Here is a 21,437-nt window from a genome sequence, read left to right as displayed (position 1 = left end):
TACTCGGAGGCGCGCGAGCCGCTCGTTTCAGAGCTCCATGTTCCATAAAAGAGATGCGGGTGCACGGGTCCGTGTCCTTTATGCTACGATCCGCGCTCAACTGGCCTGTGTACACACACACTACTACGTGTAATGTCGAGCTCCGTGTGTGAGTGTACACTGACAGATTTCCGGACGCGATTTCTTCTTCTAAACAATTCCACGCCGAGATGCTCCTCGTAGGACCTTCTCCCCATTTTTGCGCGCTCGCTAAACCGCATATAGCAGTTATGTTATAACGAGCGCACAGCAGCAGCAGCAACAGCAACAACAACGGCAGCGATCTCGTCTTAATCTCATTTTACTTTGTTTTGCTTTATAGACACGTAACGACGAGGAAAATCTCGACGGTGCATAATTTTTTTTCCTACTTTTTCTTTCTCTCTCTCTTTCTCTCTCTCTCTCTCTCTCTCTCTCTCTGTCTTTGTCGAGCTTATGGTACCGATTAAATCGGCTCGATAAAAATGTCCTGCGACGCGACAGTCGCTCCCGGGGCCCAGTCGTCTTTTCGAATTCTTCCGACGTATACGCGTCGACTCGGTCGCGCACATTATTATTACGCGTCAAGCATAACTATAAAACAAAAAAAGTAATTCTTTTATTTGTATTTTCTCGTTTTGTCCCATAAGTCGGATCAAAGCTAAGGCAGGTGAAAGTGCGCCTGTGTACGTGCGCGTGATATTGAAATTGAAATTGATCATCGTTGCGTGTGCGACATAATTATGCACGAACGTAACAATTACGCCTCATTCTCCTGTCAAAGGGGGCCATTCTCCGACTCGACTCGAAGCTAAACAAAAGTCAAAAAAGAGAAATTCGCGCGCGCCTGAGGACGTTGCACTCGCTCGCTCGTCGTCGGCTCGCGAATGATCCTTTTTTGACATAACTCGCGCGCGCGCGCGATATAACCCATAGCAACGCCGCTCAAACAACCTCCCGTGCTGCATCGATGCACTCGACAGTGCACCACGACTGAACGCACGGATCATCATGCGTAGGCTCGTGGATCGATCGTCGCGTGAATTTGTCAAATCGAACGACGTGCCGAACATGTGTCGGTGTTATCGCTCGGCGAGCTTGTCTCCTAGTCGAAAGTGGCCCATTCGGTAGAGCGACGAGCGAGTCGCTGAGTCGCGCGGACTAGTTTCTCTCCTTTTTTTGTCGCTGCATCCTCCTCCCCGGAAGCCACGAGATGTCAAACAGCGTCAAACGGAATGTCACGAAGAGGTAAGCGCAGCGCTCAAAAAGTATGACTCGTGCCACTAAACGATCGATCTCGATCGCGCTCGTCGCTGCAGGAAAAGCAAGAGAGGAGGAGCAGGAGCGGAGGCCAAGGCCAAGCCGCACAATCCGTTCAGTGTGCCGGGCGACGCTCAGCTGCTGGCCTACTGGCACTACAAGAACAGGCGCAACGAGCGCGACAAGGCCGACGGAGCGGAGCCGCCTCTGTCGGTGCGCAAGCTCACCCAGGACCTCGAGGCCGGCGACCGGTCGAAAAAGTCCGTCGACCTCGACAACAGCCAAGTGTTTCGCAAGGCCGCAGCGGCCTCGAACGCCTTCTCGATGAGCGACTACGTGCGCGACATCAGGCTGCTGTCCAAGTGGAAGCTCGTGGCCGGGCTGAAGCGGGACTGCGTCATACAGATCGACCAGAAGCTCAACATCGAGCGGCAGCGCTTCCTGCGCATCAAGCGCAAGTACCTCGAGTGCGTCGAGAGCCTCGAGCAGTTCGTGGCCAAGGACCACGACGAGAGCATGCGGGCCCTCGGCCAGGCCGACAACGAGCTCGCCCGCACCCTCGAGTTGAGCGAGAAGCGGGACGAGCTGTCGCGCGAGTACGGCGCCATGCGCCTCGAGGTCTACAGGTGGGAGGAGGCCTTTAGGACGGTCCGGGCTTGTCACCGCTTCCTGCACCAGCTGGCCGAGAATCGCCTCGACGACGACGACGACGACGATGACGACGACGTAGCCAACGACCTCAACGATCTTCTCGACGATGCCAAAGCCACCAAAGACAGCCAGTTGAACATCTCGGACATCGGCTCGCTCGAGTCGCTCATAAGTGAGCCGCACTGTTACTAGTATATAGAGAAGATCGTCGATCGAGTCGAGCGCGTGTCATTTTGTTGCAGTTACGTTCAATCAGGACGCGGCTCGCTTGAGAGAGTCGACCGCCCGGAAGCCGAGCGATCTCGGCCTCGACAACGCGGACGACCTGCTGCGACGCTTCAGCGAGATGGAGATCCAGAACGTGAGCGCCCTGGTGAATCTCGAGTCGCTCGGCGGCCCCATGGTCGAGCTGAAGGACCAGCTGGACAGGACCGAGCGGAGCCTGCGCGACGAGCTCAACGAGATCGCCGAGGACATCGAGGCGACCCGCCGCAAGATCAGACTGGAGGAGAGACGGGCCGAGCGCTTCGAGGCCAAGGCCGCCCGCCTCAAGGAGGACAAGATGGTCGAGCTGGTGGCGTCGGCCAGGGCGCTGCACACGCGCAGCCTCATCGAGCAGGCCTACAAGAGCTGCTGCTTGCAAGCCGACGGCGATGCGCTCGCCACCGCCAGAAAATTAGAGTGGCAGAAGAAGGAGGAGGAGCAGCGGGAGGCGCAGCAGGTGCCGCTCAAACCGATCCTCATGGTCAAGGCCCTGGAGGACGCCTACGAGAAGATGTGCTGCCAGCTCGACGCCCTGCCGAGATACGTCGTGGCCGTCTGCGAGAAGGAGGGCTTCCGGGCTGAGATGAAGAAGATGCGCGAGGCCGAGGAGGCCGCCAAAAAGGTCTGCGCTTCACAAACCTACCTACTGTGTGTGTCTACTGTACGAGCTGATGACTTAATTATTTTCATCGTGTCGCACGCAACATTGTTGGCGCAATTACGTCGAGTCCATCCCGTTATTATGACGAGCTAATGCGCGCCTTTTCTTTTTCGTGCCTTTTTTTTCGTCCTGCTCGTAATTGCTTAATGATAGCTCCTTTTTCTCGTGTATTGTACGAGCCTAGAGTAATTCGCATAGAGACACTTCTTACGAGAGCATCGGTGGCTATTGAGTAACAGCTGCTTGCACGTCGCTTTTACGTCGCACACCTTGTGTCATTGATGGATTACACTTAAAAGTGTTGATTACTCGATGGAACGCTTGGTTTCATCCAGTTCGACAAACCTAGTGTAAAAGTAAACGATTTTAAACAAACAAAATGTATATTGAGTGAATTTTAAAAAGTTACGAGAAATCTACACTTTTATATGGTTCATCTTTCCGTAAACTCGTCATTACGTGTTTTGGCATCACAGTACATTAATAGAAAACGCCAATATAATTAGAACGAAAATCAAAGTTTCTTTCATTCGACAGATTTTTACTTTTTTCCAATTTCATTTGCCAGTGAGATTATTATGTTAATTGTCCCCTACCTACCCGTGCACAACTGGAAGTAGATTTTTCTCACACACTTTACGCGTTTTTCATCAATGTCTAATATTATTTCGACACAGAGGCCCTACTCAATTTTTACCAGGACCAATTTTCGAACGTGTAAAACGTTGTCTTTTGATTCTCGCAGCATGAAAATCCTTTTTTTTACAAATAATATTCGAGGGTGATTGGAGAAAAATGTTCAATCCATCGTTTTTCATTAATAAAATTCGTGATACAATTTCCGTAGTGGACTCAAGAAAATAGATGGTCAATTAGAAAGAAATATTCGATGAAAAAGAAAGGTCAAAGATAAAAAATTCACACGAATGTAAAAAAATTATTCGTTTTATCAAAGGCAGTAACTTTTTGTCTTTGTAAAAACATTTTTCTCTTTATCTCCAAAAAATGACGCGTTCTTGAGAGAATGAACTGTACGCGTAATTTTTAACTGAGATCCTGTATGATAGAATATAACATTAATATTTTATTTATATATAAAAAAAAACGTAGAATAGCTGTAATGCTCGTCGATCGGCATAGAATCCTAGATCTATCGACAGATCTGTAGGACATTTGTATACGTCGTACCGACTTCAATAATATAACCGTCGCGCGTTTTTGTTGGTTGCAGCGCGCACTGGCCCGCTACCTGGCGAACGCGCTCAAGCGCATAATGGAGCCGACGCCGCCGAGGACGCGTCCCCTGATGAAGCGCTCGCGGCCACGACTGCGCACCAAACGGCTGAGCACGCTGCAGGCCGAGGCGGCCAACCAGGCCGAGGCCCGGGCCCGGGAGCTGCGCGAGATGGTGCTGCAGCGGGACCTCTTCGGCAGGAACAGCGACGACGACGACGACGACGAGCCGAGTCAAGCCGATCGGCTGGACGACAACTGGAGCGACTTTTACGATCAGGGAGACTCGGACGGGTCCGAGAACGAGGAGGACGCGAGTCCCCGTTCCCGGGATCGGATCGATTGGAACGACTGAAAATCGATGAATCGATGGCGACTGGCCTGATTTGTAACGCACGAGCTGGCAATAAAAATCTGTCTTTCCATAGAATACCAAGAGAGAGAGAACGATGAATCATTGCAGTTTTCACGCTTCGAATATTCGCGCCATCGTGCTGCGCTCCTGCATATCGACACTCGAGCACTCGTCGTTGCACGAAGAAAAGCAAGCCCACAGGGGTCATGTAAAGCACTCATGGTAGCCGCTATATTATACTGATCGACTTGTCGATATTTGAGGTTAAGTCGAGGGTTTCGAGAGGCTCGCGAATCAAAGCCGGAGCAAAGTGCCGACTGGAGGCAACTTGACCCAAGCGATATCGGAGCGTCCAAAGTTCAACGTAAATCGCGCGTGCTTCGCTAGCGGCTCCGCGAAAACTTCGGCGACGCGCGTGCACCGAAATATCGTAAATTCGTATCGATAGATCGCAATCAAGCAACGAGGCAATTGCTTGCTTGCGCGCGCGCGACACGAGCATCAAAACGTGTATCCTGCACTGTATACGCTCCACGGTGCAGCTCGTCGAGCGAGCATATACAGTTCTCGTACACACTGATCCGGATAGTCCGCGGCTCCCGCCGCGCGTATAGTGCAGTCCGTGGTGCGAGGCGAGATCGTAATTCGTGCGTGTGTGCTTGCCGCCACCGCCGCCGACGAGCCGCAGCCGCTCATACACACACGTGTGCTTTCTCTCTCTTCGCTACGTCGCTCTCGCCTCGCTCTCGCCTCGCTACTATATAGTTTATACTGCTCGTATCGAGAGTCCGCCTTGCGCGACTTTTATCCGTTTTTTTTGCTCTTCTGTTCGTCGTCTCCCGCGCAGTCCGCGAGCTCTCCGATTATTAGGAGCCTAGTACAGCGTGGCGAGGCAAGTTTTCGTCCATCCAGCGCGCCGCCGGTTTTTATCAGTCTCGCAGCCGAGGAAGCACGTGCATTAGACTCGCTACGAGAAGACGCGATGCTGCTACTGCTCCCGAATCGACTACTACTCGGCGCGTTTGTGTGTGAACTGTGAGTGAGTGTGTGACTGGTGCCTGTCACAGTTGTGTCTTCGTGTCTCGTTCCTCGCTCTCGTTCTGCAGCTCTGCGAGCCATCGTCTCCTGGAGCCGACGCGGCTGTTTCCTCGCACGATTGTCAAACTTCGTGGGTGTGCTCGGCCTCGCCAGTCACGGATCACGAGCGAGGCACCATCCGGACCTGGTGCACATGCTACAGCCTACACGGGCATCCAAAAATACAAGGTAAGTCATCGACGCTTCAACATTCGTAGTTTCTTCGATGCCTCTTGCACAGAGAGGTGAAAAGTCCGCGAGAGATGTGTGAACGAGCAACAGCGAGCAGCACACGAGGTTTTTGCAACTGTCATAACCTCGTGCGTTTGTGTGTTTCGCTCGCTCTGTGCGGCGAGCGCGGAGGCAACCATGCTTCTCTATATATCGAACTGGCCTAATAGGGGCGATGTACGCTTGCTCCCCATGAACGCTTACATGTATACGCGCACGTTGCCCTTTAAATTCGCATGTATGCGCGTCCGTGCTTAATGTTTTAAAGGAACTCGAGGTGCGCCGAGGTGGATGATCCTTTTTTGCGCCACCCCTCTTGTTGTTCAACTTTTTCAGACTTCTTTTTTTGCGAACATTTGAATTTTGGACCCTTCTCGTGCGACGAGACAACTTTGTTTTTTTTCCTGCTCTCCTTTTTCTTCTCCTGTCGCTCCGTTTACTTTCACGCGACATTTTATATAATTGCTGAGTGTGTGTGTGGGTCGTAAGCACGCGGGGAGCCGCATCGTTGCTGTACCTACATCGAGACGATATGCTCGCATTCGGTGCACGACGTACGCACTCACCAAAAATCCCCGTCAATCGACCTCTCTATCATACGTTAGATTCAAGTACTAAGTCGACATTTTGGCATTTCGATATCAATATTTATCCTCGCTCGGATTAATTCATTAGGACAGTCGAGTCGAGTCGAGCCGAGAGAAAATCTACGATTACAACGAGGGACGGTGGCGCCTCTCCTGGTACGTCGGCCAACGAGCGGCCTCAGAGTCTCGCGCGAATATTATACGACACACAGCACGGCCGCAGCATACCTCGTCTCGCGCACGCAGACGTCTATATAGAGAGAAACTCGAGCAACTCCGCGAATCGAGTGCACTGCATGCACTGCCCGACACTTACGTGTATGCAGCGAGGCGAGTTGCCGTCTGCGTGTATACCTCGATCGCTTGTGTGTGTAGGTCGTTTTATTGCCGCCGTCGCCGCCGCCACCACCACACGCACGTACGCCACACTAGTTAATGTTAGTGTTGGATTTTCCGCGACGACGCGTTGTACGTCATCCGGCGCGCGTAAAACACATTACATCTTATACCCGGTGTGCGATAGTAGATAGTAATGGTACAACTCCGAGTGATAGCGATTTAACCATTTCCAAGAGTTACAAGTGCCAAAGAGGTCATGTGGGTATTTAAACGATGATCGGCATCTATCGATGGTCGTCGCTTCAACGGCGTCGATCGTTACTCATACATACATACTCTATATCAGGTTGGTTTATCTTAGTGCTGCTTTATTTGCACATTTTTTTGACACATGATACAGCTACAGGACCAGGATAGCATACAGAGCCGCACGCTTCGTTTCGCGCGCGATGTCGAAATTCGCCTCTCGAGTCCACTCCGTACTCACTTTCGCACAGTCGCTGCACTCATCGTGCAGTAACCTGCCCGAGGCTGGACCCCTACATATCAAATTGGCACGCTCCGAAACAAACCGGCGTTATTTCATGTCTACCTTGATCACTTTTTCTTGGTACATAAACTATCAACCTCGTGCTACTATTGATGAACAGCTGCGAATGATTATCAGTGAAGATTGGCCTAATAAATAATTGCGATTACAAGATTGCTATAGATATCGTGCATAAAATTGTGCTGTGCATTTTCGCCGACATCTCTCGTGCGTGCCGCTCTCGTGTAGTACCCATGCTATTACATGCGATATGCATTGCACGAGTATATAGTAAGACCCCCCGTTTTCCGATCGATACGTGTGCTATACACACACACACGTTTGCGCTAATATATATGTGACTATTCTATCCTTTAACTGCTGCTGTGTACTATACACACGATATTGCGCGATGAGGCTGCTGCCGGCGCTGCTGCTGCATCTACTGCTACTGCTATCTAATGCTACTGCTCTGCGAGGCAGACGCTTTTATAATCTTTCCCTCTCATCTTACATTCCTACTGCTACACCTATCTTACCTAGTAGCAATGCTCTACGATAGTAATAAAAGTACTAATACGGTTCTTGACACGTGAGTTTTTCGAGAATAAAAAAAGATACATGAATTTCTCGTATGCTCGTTTATAATAATTTTCGATTACAATCGAGGTTTTTTCTCTAAAACATTAAGATCATTTTATTTCATTCATTCGTTCAAAAAGTTTCACGACCCGTCATGCAAGTGTTGTACTTATATGGTTTAGACGTTTTGCACGTGTGCGTACGGACGTCGATTTATATTTTTTGAAAGTTTCATTTTGTCTCTCGTCGATCTTTTCTTGTGCTGAATTCTATTCACCTTGTATTATGCTTGAAAAATCATAGATTTAGTTATTTTGCTTAAGACTATTTTATAGATCATTCCATTTTTTTTTTTACATTTCAAACAAGTGAGGTTGAAAAAATGATTTATGATTAAATATTATTTCTATGTGCATAGTTTTAATGGAAATTTCTTTAATGTTTCAGAAAAGGTAGGCTAAGAGCCTACAACTGATCAAAAAGTTCAAAAAGCTGTCGCAAAGCTGGGCACTGTGGCTAGTTTGAATAAACTTTCTAAATCCAACAAAATGCCTGCGGTTAGCGTCTGTGACCCATTGACAATGGCCATTCGCCACAACATAGACACTGCTGGTCAGTTGAAATCTTCAGACGACCTAACTTTGAATTTAGGCAGTGCTTCTCGCATTCTCAACACAGAAATAGAGTATGTGGAAACTGATAATTGTAGATCATCAATGCAAGAGCGCCTTAAAACTAAGTACATGGTACTTAGTTTGCCAAAACCAGAAAAAGAAGCAGAGAGCGAGAAGGAAGGATCTGGGTCCTCTAAAGCTAATGACAAAAGTAAAGAGCCTAGATTACCAGAGCCTGCATATACTTTATATCCAGTTGAAAAAGTGAATCTTGGATGGAAAGAAAAGTTTCCTCCAGGAGCTGGTATGATGAACGTTGGAAATACCTGTTATTTAAATAGCACTTTGCAAGCACTTTTTCATGTTCCCGCTTTAGTAAATTGGCTGCTTTCTGATTCCCATCATCAATCGAAATGCGACCAAAATGGTAAGTTTTGAATATATTTTTCTCATAGATGCACTTTTTGAAATCCAAATAGACTACTTATAAATTCATCAACCCCCTTTTAATTATCAGTATTCTGATAGTAAACTGATAACTTTATATTTGTTATGACAAAACCTTTCTACATAAATCCTGTAGTTATTTCCTTGCACTAATTACATACTTATTTGAAACGATAGTGAAACATCGTTTCCATTTAGATGCAGGTGGTGAGTGCCTTACATGTGCTGTTGCAAAAACTCTACAAGCCAGTCATGAAAAGTCTGGCGATTCAATCAAGCCTGTTTGGGTTTACAGTAAACTAAAGCGTAAGTTTTCATGTAGTTTTTGAAATTTTTCTTGTTTCAGCAGTCAAGTAAATTTTATAAATTAATTGTATTTACAGTTATTTGCAGGACAATGGTGCCAGGGCAGCAAGAAGATGCCCATGAATTTTTACGTTATCTTTTAGAAGGTATGGAAAAAGCTTATTTAGCTCGTCTCAAAGCTACAAAACTAGACAGTTACTCAAAAGAGACCACCCCTATCAATCAAATTTTTGGGGGTTACCTCAGGACTGAAGTCAAGTGTCTTCAATGTCGACATGTTTCTACTACATTTCAACATTTTCAAGATTTATTATTAGATATACGAAAAGCCAGTACACTAGATGAAGCATTGTCAAATTACTTTTGTCAAGAGCAGCTAGATAATAATGATTATAAATGCGAAGCGTGTAAACGCCGAGTACCTGCTTGTAAACAATTTATACTAGAGAGACCGCCTAAGGTACTCTGTGTTCAGTTGAAGCGATTCAGCGTTTTAGGTGGTAAGATATCAAGACACATTGGCTTCAAACCAAGCATTGACATGGGTCCGTATCTGAGACGCAAACCTGGTGAAGCTCCAAGAAAAATTTTTTATAAGCTTGCCTCAATGGTTACGCATATGGGGCCATCTGTTAATTGTGGACATTACACTGCCGTAGCAAAAGATGCAACTGGACAATTTTATTCTTTTGACGATTCTTACGTGAGTTCAAAAATAAGAAACTATTAGCAAGCTCTTATAAAAACTTCATTCAGGAAAAAAATTTATATTCTTTTCTTTTTAGGTTCGTAGAATCTCTGATAATAACGTTATGTCAACGAATGCCTATATCATGATTTTTGAGATGGACCCTTCTTCAGTTTTGGTTAGCCAACAAACTAAGAGTGGCAGCAGCCAAGTTGCAGGATCAAAGAGCGACGGAACAACATCTCAACTTTCATCTTCAGTCACCCACGTGAATGGTTTGTCGAGTAGACTCTCTGATAACAGTGGAGCAGGCACAAGTAGTAGTAGTAGTAGCAGTGCAGGTAGCAGTGCACCTTCGTCGAATAGATGCAGTAATGGAATCAATGGTGAGTCAAAAAATGCAGAGACTTCAAGTTCATCCGGAAAGTCACCTCAACAGAACCAAGACAGGCGCAGCTTCATTGGTCCTCAATTACCACCTGGCATGACGAAAGAAAGGTAAATAGTCTTGAAAATATTATAAATCAATAAACTGGTTGATGAAAAATGAAAATTTCTGTAGCCATCCACCAGAAAATATCGAGTTAGTTCCCTATTTTTCTCCAGTGTTTGTTTATTTCTTCGTCTTATAAATTATTATGAAAGTTTATGTATGAAATATTAGTATCGCGGTGTAGCTGTAAAAGTAGTTCTAGTTTTTAAAAAGAAAATAAATGAATCGCAGACTGGCAGTAATGAGCAATGGCGGTGGCAACGGAAAATTGGTCGATTACGAAGCAGAATCGAGTGAAGATGAAGATTATGACGGACCAGTCAAAAAGCCACTGTTTACAAATGGAAATTCTGAAACAAATGGAAAATCGAATGTCACGAATGGTCTGACGAACGGACACAATCACTCAACCAACGGAGATAGCAATGGTGTTAAAACACCGCCTGCGCCACCACAAATAAGTAGCAACGGTAACGCATCAAAAAGTTCGACGGAACTCGAACTCACCAACGGTCATGAGAGGTCCGAAATGATCAAAAGCCCATCGAAAAGTGGTCCGTCGCAGGCGAACGGTCTGAGCAATGGCAAATTTGCTTACAAACAGCATCAGCGAGGCGAAGCCAACGAGAAAGTATTCGCCAAAGCCAGCCTCAACAAGGGATGGGACGTTTCTCAGGATACTCCTGCGCCGTCATCATTCGTCACCGCCAATGGCTGGTCAGTCTCCGATATTTTTTCGTAAGTTGTCGTTGTCGTTTTAGTAGAGTAGTTTTCGATGTCCGGAAATCCTTATTATTGCTGCTGACTAAATTTGAAGGTAACAAACATATTATGTAAAGCAGTGATCAATCACCATTATTGTGAAATCAATTTATCGATTTATCCCTAAATCTACGCGTATAGTATATACATATAAGTTATTCTAATCCTTTTACTGCACGCTCATTTTACACGCTTATTTATTTTTAAATTTAATCTTGCTCAATCGTAGGGTAAAAAAGTAATTGAATTTAGAAATTGCTTACATATATGATTTAATATTAATTTAAGGTTGGATTGTAGCATGAAAGTATTTTATTAAATAGAAGATTTAGATTAGAATAGAGTATACTTAGAAATGAATATTCGTGTGTAAGTCACGACTACAACCAATCAAGATATTAATATGCGTTCAAATGTACATTATAGGGATAGAAATGAATCTCAAAGCAACGGCCGATCATCACATAATCACTCTCCAAATGCTGCTGACGTCAGGAATTTCAATGGAACAAATCGTTCTGATACTACTACTCAGTTATTAAAAAGTTCTCTGTGGGGATATGGTAATACAAATGGTAATATAAAAGAAATTAACTTACTCATTATCATGGCTTTTTAAAATAGAACCATATTAATGTTGGTTTTTTTATTTATAGTGCATAGTTGGAATGGTGGTAAAGCGCGTTTAGATCGTGAAGTGGAAACACAACGCCACAAAGAACGCATCAAACGTCGGTACGACGACGAAGATGATGAAATCGACAAAGGTCGAACAAAAAAAGTCAAAACGAACCATTATGATAATAACTATAACAATAAATACCACAACAGTAACGGTCGCGATTATAATCCTTTCCAAGAGCATCAAAATAACAAGTGGCGAAACAATCAGATGAACAATGGACACGGCAATTATAATCGAAATAGTTATGGTAATTATAACCATCGATCTTGGCACAACGGAGGCAATCGACAACATTATCGTAATCATAATCACAACAAACGCAATCAAAGGCGTAGATAGGACTGATTAATTCGTAATAGTAGTACTGCTGGTAATAACGTTGTCCTCTTCTATTCAATGCTAATTTTATAAGAAAGGATCGGGATCGATTTCGCTCTAACAACAATAATTTAGGCTATTTGCGCCTATGAAGTAGAAAAATATATTGCCCACGAGTCTTCAAATGACACGTAATAATGAAAGCGATATTTGGACATCAGACGAAGGCACGAATTATACGTTTTTACGTAAACATTATTCCTCCTAATCTCTACCACGAACGTTTTGCTTATGCACTTTGGTTCATTTTTTGTTTATTTCCAAATGTCATTTGTTGTTGTTTTATTCCATTTTAAGAAATAATTAAAATAACCATTAATAATTTTATAGTTACTATTGCATAGACTATAGGACAACAATATCAGCAGATTTTTTGCAATAAAAGTGTCAAGATTGACATACTTGTGCATTTGAAAGTAAAATTTACTGCGGTTAGTGAATATCGCATAAAAACAAACATGTATGGGTGAGAGATGAATAATATACGACCGTTCGATTCTTTTACAATCTAGCATTTAGGCTATGATCGAATTGTAATGATTAGTAGTGAGATGTATTAATTATTTCTAGCTGTAAGACTAATTATAAAATTGTAACATATAATGTTAAGGTCAAATGTTATGGAACATTTTAGTTTATTAAAATGAATTCATATTCACATCTCTGAAATTATCCTTAAAATAATTTATATAAATTAAATATTATTTTTTTTTTTTATTATCCATAAATTGTGTCTTTAAGGTAGAGCTAATACCAATTATAAATACGTATTTTTCAAAAATTTAAACATAAAGTCGTATGTAACTATCGTTCAAAAATGTAGAATTTTTATGTGGTTCAACGATAAATTTTATTTGACATGATAATTTACTTCATGCTCGTGTAATTTTCATTGCATTTAATTATTGCAATAATTATATATAATACTTGAATCACGCATGTTTTTGAAAGAAAATCCTAAATCGAGAAAATGTACCATTACGAATATGATGGCTCTTATAAATTTTTGAATATAAAAAATAGAAAATGCGAGGCATTGTAAACGAGTAATGAAGCTATTATAATGTTATAACTTTTTATTTGCTAATGTTTCGCTCGAAATTTATCATAGATGTGTTTGTCATGTTAAATCGATGAATATTTGATTTGTACGGTTTGAATGAGTTTGATAACGAAAATTGAGAATGAAAATTGTTTAACAAATTATAACACGAATTTTATCAATCATTAGCATGCAAGTCACAAACAATTAGATGTAAAATCATGTGTAAAAAAAAATACCATCTTGATAGGATAAATACATTTTTGAATTCTAAAACTCATTATTTTCATTATCAAATACTTCTTCATCACGCCCGTTTTTTAAAATAATTTTCTTTTATCGTATATGAATATGAAGTTTATTGAAAATAAATGTCAAACTTTGTCGTTTATCGATGTTAAACTTCAATGACTATACATTGAAAAACCAGTGGCATTTTTGAATACGAATTATAACGCAGAATATCTTAATCTATTCAGACTCTTTATCGGTGTTGAATGAAATTATTTGTACAATAGGAAAAATTATCATTAATCAAAGATTGAGTCATTTTATAGAATGCATAAAAAAGTTATTGATGCTTGCGTGATAACATGCATTTTTTTGGAATCAATCTTCAAATATAGAAAATAGGATTTTTAATGTGGAATGCGTTGCAGCTCCGTCCTTTTCCTCATATTTATTTAATATTTTCTTTATTTGATGTTGAATAAATTTAGCTGAAATTTTTTATCTGATTAACTGGTATGCATACATTAATATATGCAATCACATAATATGCGTGTTTGTAAATATTTTTATTATGACTGAGTCAAAATAATTTAAGACTGGGTATTTTCAGACTAACACTTATGAATACAAATTGATTTTCTTATCAATTCCATAAATAATCATAAACTATATGGTCAATTGCTGTATAATATGACTTATGATAAGCTGTAAACATATTCCCAGTATGATAAAAAATGAAGAGATTGGAATATTTAAAAATATAACAAAGAAATTAAATCTTGGAAAAATATGTTTTCAAAATTATTTCTGCTCCATTTGCGCTTTTTCTTACGATACAAAACTAAGAATAGCCAAATATTAATATTAACTCTCTGCGAGCATTAGTATTTACAAACGATTTATGTGGCGCTCGACATAAAGTTGTATGCTGTATGAATGTGTGTGGTGTTATAGATATATTATATATATCAAAAAATATATATAAAATAAAAATATATAAATAAATATTAAACTGCAATTATAACAATATAATTGGGAAAAATAAGAGATAAAAGATGTTTTCAGTTTATTATTAAAAACAATAATTTCAAATGAGAGTCACGAGAATGAATTGATTCGAAGAAATCGCTTATTCGCTCGTCTGTCGTTAAAACAAGTATGAGTAAGAGTCTGATTAAAATAAAGAAAAATGAATTATAAAGAATTAAATATTCTAGGGAGTATCAACGCCATTTCTATAAGAATTACATAAAATGTACGCATGCATGCTACGCGCGTATATTACTCGTGAGCATAAATAGGTATATATTAAAATAATTTTTTGAATAGCATTGAGAAGATAAAAAAATTGGATACGTGGTTGATCCGATATAAACTGTATGATTATTCCTTTTGGTTTTTCCTCGACTATTTGTGTAATATAACGAGATAACAAACAGGAGCTTCCTTAGCGAACGAAAAAATTATAAATAAAATTAGCTAAGCAAGAGTGTGTTGAGTAGAAAGAGTAAAAGGAATCATTTAATTATTATAATTATTTAAGATCGCCTGAAATAACGGCTTTAGGTAATGAATATATTTTGCAAATTAACGTAGTGTATGTACATACAGTTATGACACTTAATTTCATTTTGGCACAAAAATCTAGATTTATAATCAAATTTCTTTAATATCTTACATTTATACTTTACTAGATTTGTACACTGTTACAAATGATTTTGTTTGCATTATTTTTTGTTGTTTGTAAGTTGAAATTAAAACATTTTTAATTCAGAAAGGGGGGAGGGGGGATTTTTTCATAATCACATTTTTCAAACACTTACACGGCTGATTAAATTTTTTAAGAAAAACGTAGGCACTACTTGTCATTAGACATACTTGTCATTCAAGTATAAACCATTGCTTTTGACTCTAGGTAACGAATTGATTGGAAGTGTTGCTTCACAGAATTATTTTGAACGTAAATTTGTTCAATATTTTTATAAGTACAAGAACACAATAAAATCAACTAAAAAGAATTGAAAACCAAATTTCTATGTAGTCAATCAATTTTTTCCTACTTTCCTAAAATTAAATTACAGATAATCCATAATCATTTTTTAAGGATCATTTATTAACAATACAATAAATCTATATGATAATTTACATAACATTTCAGAAATTATCATTGGGATGTTACCAAATCATTTTAACGCCTAAAACTTTTTAATATACATAACACATCAAGTCATTTACATATGTCTATAGTTTTTTTTTTTTTACAAATTTACAAGAGTTTTGACATTGAAATACAAGTTTGACTGTAAAAGCTTGGTTAAACAGAAGACAATCCGTTCAAAGTCCGAGTCACGATGTTAATACAACTATATTGTGTCATCCAAATCTGGCCAAGGAACTGGGGGCGCAAGTCTTAAAGTAGGAAATTGTTTTTGCATAAAGCTAGGAGGCTCCAATTTTCTGGTTTCCTAAAAAATTTCACATTTAATTCGATAATTTTTTACATATCTTTAAGAATGATAATCAATTAAATTACTTGTGAGTTTTTAAAGTTCCTATTATGTGCAGTAGGAAGAACAAAATCTGTGACTGGACGTGCCCATCCTTTTATATTAACGCATTCGCAGCAAATCTTTGGTTCTGAGAGGCATTCCAAGTGGTATGTGTGATTGCAATTAAATACCACAACGTAATCTCTCGCTTGCGCAAGACTTTTTCGACAAATAAAGCATAACATCGTGCTACAGCTTCTACCTTTACCGGTTTCTCTGGAAAAACGTAGAATTTTATTATGAAGTAATCTCATACGGCAACATTTTTTTTAATTTAACGTACTTTAACGTGGTTTTTAAAGCTTTGTGCAGTTCCAAACTAACTATTTTTGAAGTTGTTTCAATTGAAATTTGATCATACTTGGATTGAGCTAAAACACTTGTTAGCAGTTGTCTGACATCTCCCATAGTTCCCCCGGTTGATAATGGTTGTTTTAAAATATACTCTAACACTGATGACAGAGCGGTTGTACCGCTAAGCGTTTCTAAAATAATTTTGAGCAATCTCTCGCCGAACACTTTATCGCCTGCAATTATATAAAATGTTTGTATTATTGTAAAACAGGGTCATCAAACAACTCACATTTTTGGGTATCTCTGCCATTCAGTAAACTGAGAACAACTTTGACGAGAGGCATCCAGTCCAGTACTCCGGCCGAGCGTCGGCACAAACCAGCTAGTTGTGAAGTTATGTTGTGAGCTTCGTCTTGAATGCACTCATCACGTTCGATCTGTTTAAAGCAAAATCCAAAGCGTTAATTAATTCAATCATTGTTGAATATTGAATTGCAGTTGTTTATATCGAAAAGCGTTTGTAATCGTTTCTTACTAAATTTGTAATCTCGCTAAGGCGACCGAGCAGAAGGTCAAAGGCGCCCTGATAGTTACCCAATTGCTCGAGAAGTAGAGCTTCACCATCTTTACGATTGGCTTCGCGAACTATCTCTAGTGCTTTATCAGATTTACATCCGTAATTTCCTCGTAGATGCTTCATTACCTAAAGTTATTATTATATGTGTTAAAACAATTTCCTTTTTATTTAAAGCGCTAAAAGAACTTACTTTTTCAGGTTCAAAGCGACACATGAGTCGGAGATAGTGTTCCATATTACTCTCATTTAATTCTACTTTTATTCCATTCATACTGTTGTCTCGATTTTCAGATGATTGCTGTTCTCTTCCATCAATAGTACTGTCTCCATTTGCAGCATTAGTTAGTTCAATGTGAGAGTGCAAATCAGTAAGAAGTCTATATTCACTGGCAGGATTTTTTTTCAGCACTTCAAGAATACCATCCAATTGATCACTCAATCGTGAAACGATCAAACCAGCGAAACCTGATGCGTCAAACGATACTAGAGAAACTGCTTGCTTCTTGATTATTTGTTCCAATTGAATTGTAGGTAGTTGTTGTAGCAAAATAAATAGCTCGGATTGGCGATTGGGATCGGACAACATGCACTCGCATACTGACTCCCAATTACCCCGATTTGTGTACAGTTGTTCGGCTACTCGCATGCTGGGAATAGGGATTCATTGTCATTTTTCAAGATCTCTTAAGAAAATTAATGGATAATTTGACATTCAACTTACAAATTAGCCCTTCGAGCGAGTTTAATCAAAGAATCTTCAGGTATACAAGTGATTTTATTCCCATGTAAAAGCTTCAATACAGCATTTTCTCGACGAGACTTGTGTTCTCCATTGGTCTCGATGCAAAGTATTTCTACGAGGCGTTGCAAGTACGAAGATTCGAGACTAACCGTACTCTCAACTACTTCGTCGACAATGAAAACGAGAACAAATACCCGCTGTTCGTTACTCAAATAATCCGAACTCTCGGGTCCGATAGGTGTGACGGCTGCGACGATGGTGAGGAGAATGTCGACGACTCTCTGACGTTGACGTAAGCCCATCTCTGAGGTAAATTCAGGTTCTTGAAAAGCCATAGCAAGAGCATCAAGAAAACCTTTGGCATCGAATCTGAAAAATGTACATTTTAAAGATACTTTCAATTAATCGAAAAATATGAAGGAAAGGAGAAGCTACCTTAGCAGAGTTCTAAGATATGGGTATTGCCTTTCGGAATCACTTGCAAGACTGGAATGTTGAGACAACAAAGCTCTGAGCACGTCAGCTTTAATTTTACGGGGAATTCCTTCCGGTAACTCGTTCTTGCGTGGAAATTGTCTCCCTTGAAGACAACAACTAGCATAGACAAGCAAAGCGTTACCCAAACTTATGCAGTCCCAAGCTTGATTTTGCGCCCCTTCGTTGTCCATTAATTGCTTTTGCAATACTGGGACTAATTGATGAATGGGCGCAGTATAATCTCCAAGCGCCGTGGTTTGTAAATGTATTAGAGCTTCCCACATACCGCGTTCGTTGCAGATCGTTGTGACTTGATGAATATCCAAACAATCGACATTTAGTAAAATTATTATTGACTGAAGAGAATCTAGTCTGTCTTCCTGGTTGTACAGGGCAACAAATTGTTGAGCTATCGATGGAGGCAACTGTGGCATTAAAGAACCGTCAAGTAGCGGAGTTTCCAAGGCTCTTAAATATACTGATCTCAACGTTTCAGACTCGCTCACATAATCCCATAATTTGCCAAATAATAAATCGGGACTCTCTAACTGCACACAATAATCGACGCACGTACTAACTATTTCTATCTCAGCTGATTCGCCTGGATTGTTTAAAAGTTCATCCATGTAGCGTATCAAAACTTGACACACTTTATCCTGAACTATTTGTTTGCGACGCTGTCGAGAACCTTTGAGACCGACCACTGCTTTACCTTTGTCCCGAAATAAATCAAGCCCAAGTTCCAAAGCATCGCAATAACGTTTCTGCAAAAATATTTTTTCCATAGTGAAGCACTGGAAAAATCATACAATCAAAATCGAATGTATACTAACTTGCATGGTAAGATGTCGTAGTCTTTCCATCCAAGTTCGTACGCATACAGCGTGTAGGCTCTTCATTCCCAGGAGCAACAACTGCGAGCCAAATATAATAACAGTATTGTAGCAGGCTCGTTCGCCTGCTAAAGCCATTGCTTTAGAAACATTCCCGCCGGTCGATAAGCCTTTAAAATGACTCGAAGCGTAGGACAAACCGACGTTGTTCACGTCAAGAGTTTCTAAACTCTCTTGGGTACGTACGTCTATTAAATGCAATTTTTCTTGAACGTCTAGGACTGCTAAAGAACGAGAATTCATCCAACGTAAAATACTCATGGTAAATGTTAGAACGATTCTTCGGAGCGGTATCAAGCGAACCCGCATTCCAGCTTCACCGCAAACCTTAAACAAACATGAATTTTTCATGTACTTTTTTTCAAACAAATTATGAATGAAAGATAAATAACTCACTTGATAAAATTGTATTATATTATCTCTTCCTAAAGCCAGTACAGGATCAATTATTCTTTCAGAATCAACTGATCGAACTGCCACTAATTGCCAAGCTACTTGTGGTGGAGCCATAGGAGCACCATTTAGGGGATGAGTTAAAAGAACTCTCATTTTTGGTCTTATACATACAACAATAACTTTGGATAAAGTAGCCATAGCTACAAGTACATAATTTTTCAAAGGGTGGGCAGCCAATTCGTCTAAAAGTAATGGTTCCAAAGTGCATACTTCACCTCTTGATCCACTAAACAAACATTTACTATCACAGCCCCTAACACCCATTGTTCTAGTAAAAGTCAACTCGAAAACTGAACCTCCACTATCACTGCATAATGCTAATTTTGGAGAATCCGTAAACTGCAAAATTAATTATTTTTCAGTATGAAATATTGTTATTAAGAACATGTGCAATTTAATAAATTATCAAACTAACTTTAACATGTAAAACAGCTGTACCAGGACCATGAACATCCGTAAGAGTTCGGAGTACTTTCCCATTGGAAGAATCAATCATAAGAATGTAACCCTTAGCAAATCCAGCCAGGATTCTGGACCCATCATGATTGAAGCACAAGGAAGAAATAGAACCTTGGTGACGAGTATCACAATGGCACCATCTTAAAATTTGAGCAGAATCAAAACCCAAAATAAGACCATGACTTGTGCCAATAACTAGCATACTACCACCTGCCGCTACAGCACTTGCCAGACCAGCATTGATCTTCTCCTAATTGGAAAGAATCATTTAAAAACACATTCATCGTTCAATTTGTTTCTTGCTATTTCAACTTACACTTGCAGAAGCAATTTGAGCACAAATTCCTTTTAGTATAACATGTCTAAGAATAATTCCTGATATTGGTGGTGGTTTGATTTTTGGTCTGCTAGGAGAATTAAGCGATAACAAACTACCAACGCTCACAGTTTCGCTAGTAGATAATTTTTCAATTGAAGTTGCTGCAATATCATCATCTGTGCCTGATAAAGAACCACAATCTGGTTCAGCTAAAATACTTTCTAAGGAAGGCAGCTGATCAACTGCTGGAATGGCATATTCAGCATCATCCAGCTTGATTAAATAAAGAAAATATGTCATTATGCCATCAGTTTGATTAATTTAATATTTGTCAATCATTACCTCCTCGATTTCCAGATTGATAGCATCGAGCGTGAGATTTTCTTGCGAACCCAACTCTGAATTCGAGCCATTCTCTTCGGCTAAACCAAAAGTCACTTGTTCCATTGTCTAAACCGCGACGATATTGTTACGAGCTGAAGAATTACTATAGAATCGAATTACTCCGAAACTCGTGCCCATTCATCGTCGGAAGGTGTATTATGCATAGAGTAGCCGCGGAAAAAACGCCTCTAACGTAGTACATTGTACAGAAGGTAGACGACCGCAGGCATCGAATACACCGGTGAATGCTTATAAATGAAGAATTATTCGCGATTCTCCGAAGAGAAAATTGGTCGCTACTAATGGAAAGCCGATCGATTCTAAATTTGTGTGTTTACAAATAGAGTCGGTACGTGTGTATTTGTGAGACGTTAGAACAACAGTGCAACGTTATCTTTGACACTGCCAATAGCATTAAATGAATACACAGTGTGTTAGCATGTATACACTATACACAGTCATATACCTACTCTTGGAAGCCTCCGTTGAACTGTGAAGTGAACGTCCCCTCGGTGTGGGTGTGCTGGCACATGCGCGTAAGCTCGAGACGGACGACGAGCGCCAGTCGCCAATCCAATTGGAAAAATGCAAAGTGCAAAAAGCCGTTTACCAATGTTCCACACGAATGCCATTTAATTTTCAAATTATTACGCAGGGTAAAAAAGTTATGATTTTTATGGCATCGTACAATTTTAACGTAATAATTTTGTAAAAAATCATAATTGAATTTTCATAATTTTCATGATGTTTGTCTCAACTACTTGAGTTTTAAACTAAATATTATTCATTTTTTCTTATAATGTTATAAAAATTAAAAATAATAAAGTCCGATAGTATGAAAATGATCTAAGAGA

General features: G+C 40.5%; 3 protein-coding genes across 7 annotated transcripts; 2 read left to right on the top strand and 1 right to left on the bottom strand.

Moving 5' to 3' along the window:
- Positions 1-1,231: 1,231 nt before the first annotated feature.
- LOC106648168 lies at positions 1,232-4,442 on the top strand. The gene is made up of 5 exons (XM_023458640.1): positions 1,232-1,266; positions 1,338-1,487; positions 1,560-2,110; positions 2,250-2,815; positions 4,086-4,442. The coding sequence occupies exons 1-5, from the start codon at positions 1,232-1,234 to the stop codon at positions 4,440-4,442; spliced, it is 1,659 nt and encodes a 552-aa protein (XP_023314408.1).
- Positions 4,443-4,824: 382 nt separating this feature from the next.
- LOC106648355 (ubiquitin carboxyl-terminal hydrolase 36) lies at positions 4,825-13,482 on the top strand. Of its 5 annotated transcripts, none has more exons than XM_014365200.2 (8): positions 4,825-5,708; positions 8,235-8,828; positions 9,047-9,154; positions 9,232-9,857; positions 9,940-10,340; positions 10,567-11,073; positions 11,524-11,672; positions 11,754-13,482. In XM_014365200.2, exons 2-8 carry the CDS (start codon positions 8,336-8,338, stop codon positions 12,119-12,121), a joined length of 2,652 nt encoding a protein of 883 aa, XP_014220686.1. In that variant the 5' UTR covers positions 4,825-5,708; positions 8,235-8,335; the 3' UTR covers positions 12,122-13,482. The 5 variants fall into 5 exon arrangements, with proteins under 5 accessions (XP_014220686.1, XP_014220682.1, XP_014220685.1 ...); XM_014365196.2 differs by having other exon boundaries at positions 4,827-5,708; positions 9,026-9,154; XM_014365199.2 differs by having other exon boundaries at positions 4,828-5,708; positions 9,026-9,154; positions 10,567-11,052.
- Positions 13,483-15,525: 2,043 nt separating this feature from the next.
- LOC106648354 (vacuolar protein sorting-associated protein 8 homolog) lies at positions 15,526-21,226 on the bottom strand. The gene is made up of 13 exons (XM_014365193.1): positions 20,542-21,226; positions 20,197-20,472; positions 19,837-20,130; positions 19,362-19,760; positions 18,906-19,292; positions 18,031-18,836; positions 17,575-17,964; positions 17,044-17,500; positions 16,812-16,979; positions 16,566-16,713; positions 16,266-16,509; positions 15,967-16,198; positions 15,526-15,898 (listed from the first exon to the last, which is right to left on the bottom strand). Exons 1-13 carry the CDS (start codon positions 20,644-20,646, stop codon positions 15,797-15,799), a joined length of 4,008 nt encoding a protein of 1,335 aa, XP_014220679.1. The 5' UTR covers positions 20,647-21,226; the 3' UTR covers positions 15,526-15,796.
- Between the last annotated feature and the right edge of the window lie 211 nt (positions 21,227-21,437).

Source organism: Trichogramma pretiosum, unplaced genomic scaffold, assembly GCF_000599845.2.
Source record: "Trichogramma pretiosum strain Unisexual culture from Peru unplaced genomic scaffold, Tpre_2.0 scaffold24, whole genome shotgun sequence".
NCBI classification, from domain to species: domain Eukaryota; kingdom Metazoa; phylum Arthropoda; class Insecta; order Hymenoptera; family Trichogrammatidae; genus Trichogramma; species Trichogramma pretiosum.
The sequence above is the reverse complement of the archived record's forward strand: the minus strand, read 5'-3'. Positions and strand labels throughout refer to the sequence as shown.

Excerpts from the sequence above, each read along its gene's own strand:
- LOC106648168 (XM_023458640.1), top strand. The coding sequence starts at position 1,232 with ATGTCAAACAGCGTCAAACGGAATGTCACGAAGAG. Across the intron at positions 1,488-1,559 it reads GACGGAGCGGAGCCGCCTCT|CCAAGTGTTTCGCAAGGCCG; the intron begins GTCGGTGCGCAA and ends CCTCGACAACAG. Across the intron at positions 2,816-4,085 it reads CCGAGGAGGCCGCCAAAAAG|CGCGCACTGGCCCGCTACCT; the intron begins GTCTGCGCTTCA and ends TGTTGGTTGCAG.
- LOC106648355 (XM_014365196.2), top strand. The coding sequence starts at position 8,336 with ATGCCTGCGGTTAGCGTCTGTGACCCATTGACAATGGCCATTCGCCAC. Across the intron at positions 8,829-9,025 it reads ATCGAAATGCGACCAAAATG|TGAAACATCGTTTCCATTTA; the intron begins GTAAGTTTTGAA and ends TTGAAACGATAG. Across the intron at positions 11,673-11,753 it reads GGGATATGGTAATACAAATG|TGCATAGTTGGAATGGTGGT; the intron begins GTAATATAAAAG and ends TTTTATTTATAG.
- LOC106648354 (XM_014365193.1), bottom strand. The coding sequence starts at position 20,646 with ATGGAACAAGTGACTTTTGGTTTAGCCGAAGAGAATGGCTCGAATTCA. Across the intron at positions 20,131-20,196 it reads CTCAAATTGCTTCTGCAAGT|GAGAAGATCAATGCTGGTCT; the intron begins GTAAGTTGAAAT and ends CTTTCCAATTAG. Across the intron at positions 19,761-19,836 it reads CAGCTGTTTTACATGTTAAA|TTTACGGATTCTCCAAAATT; the intron begins GTTAGTTTGATA and ends TTAATTTTGCAG.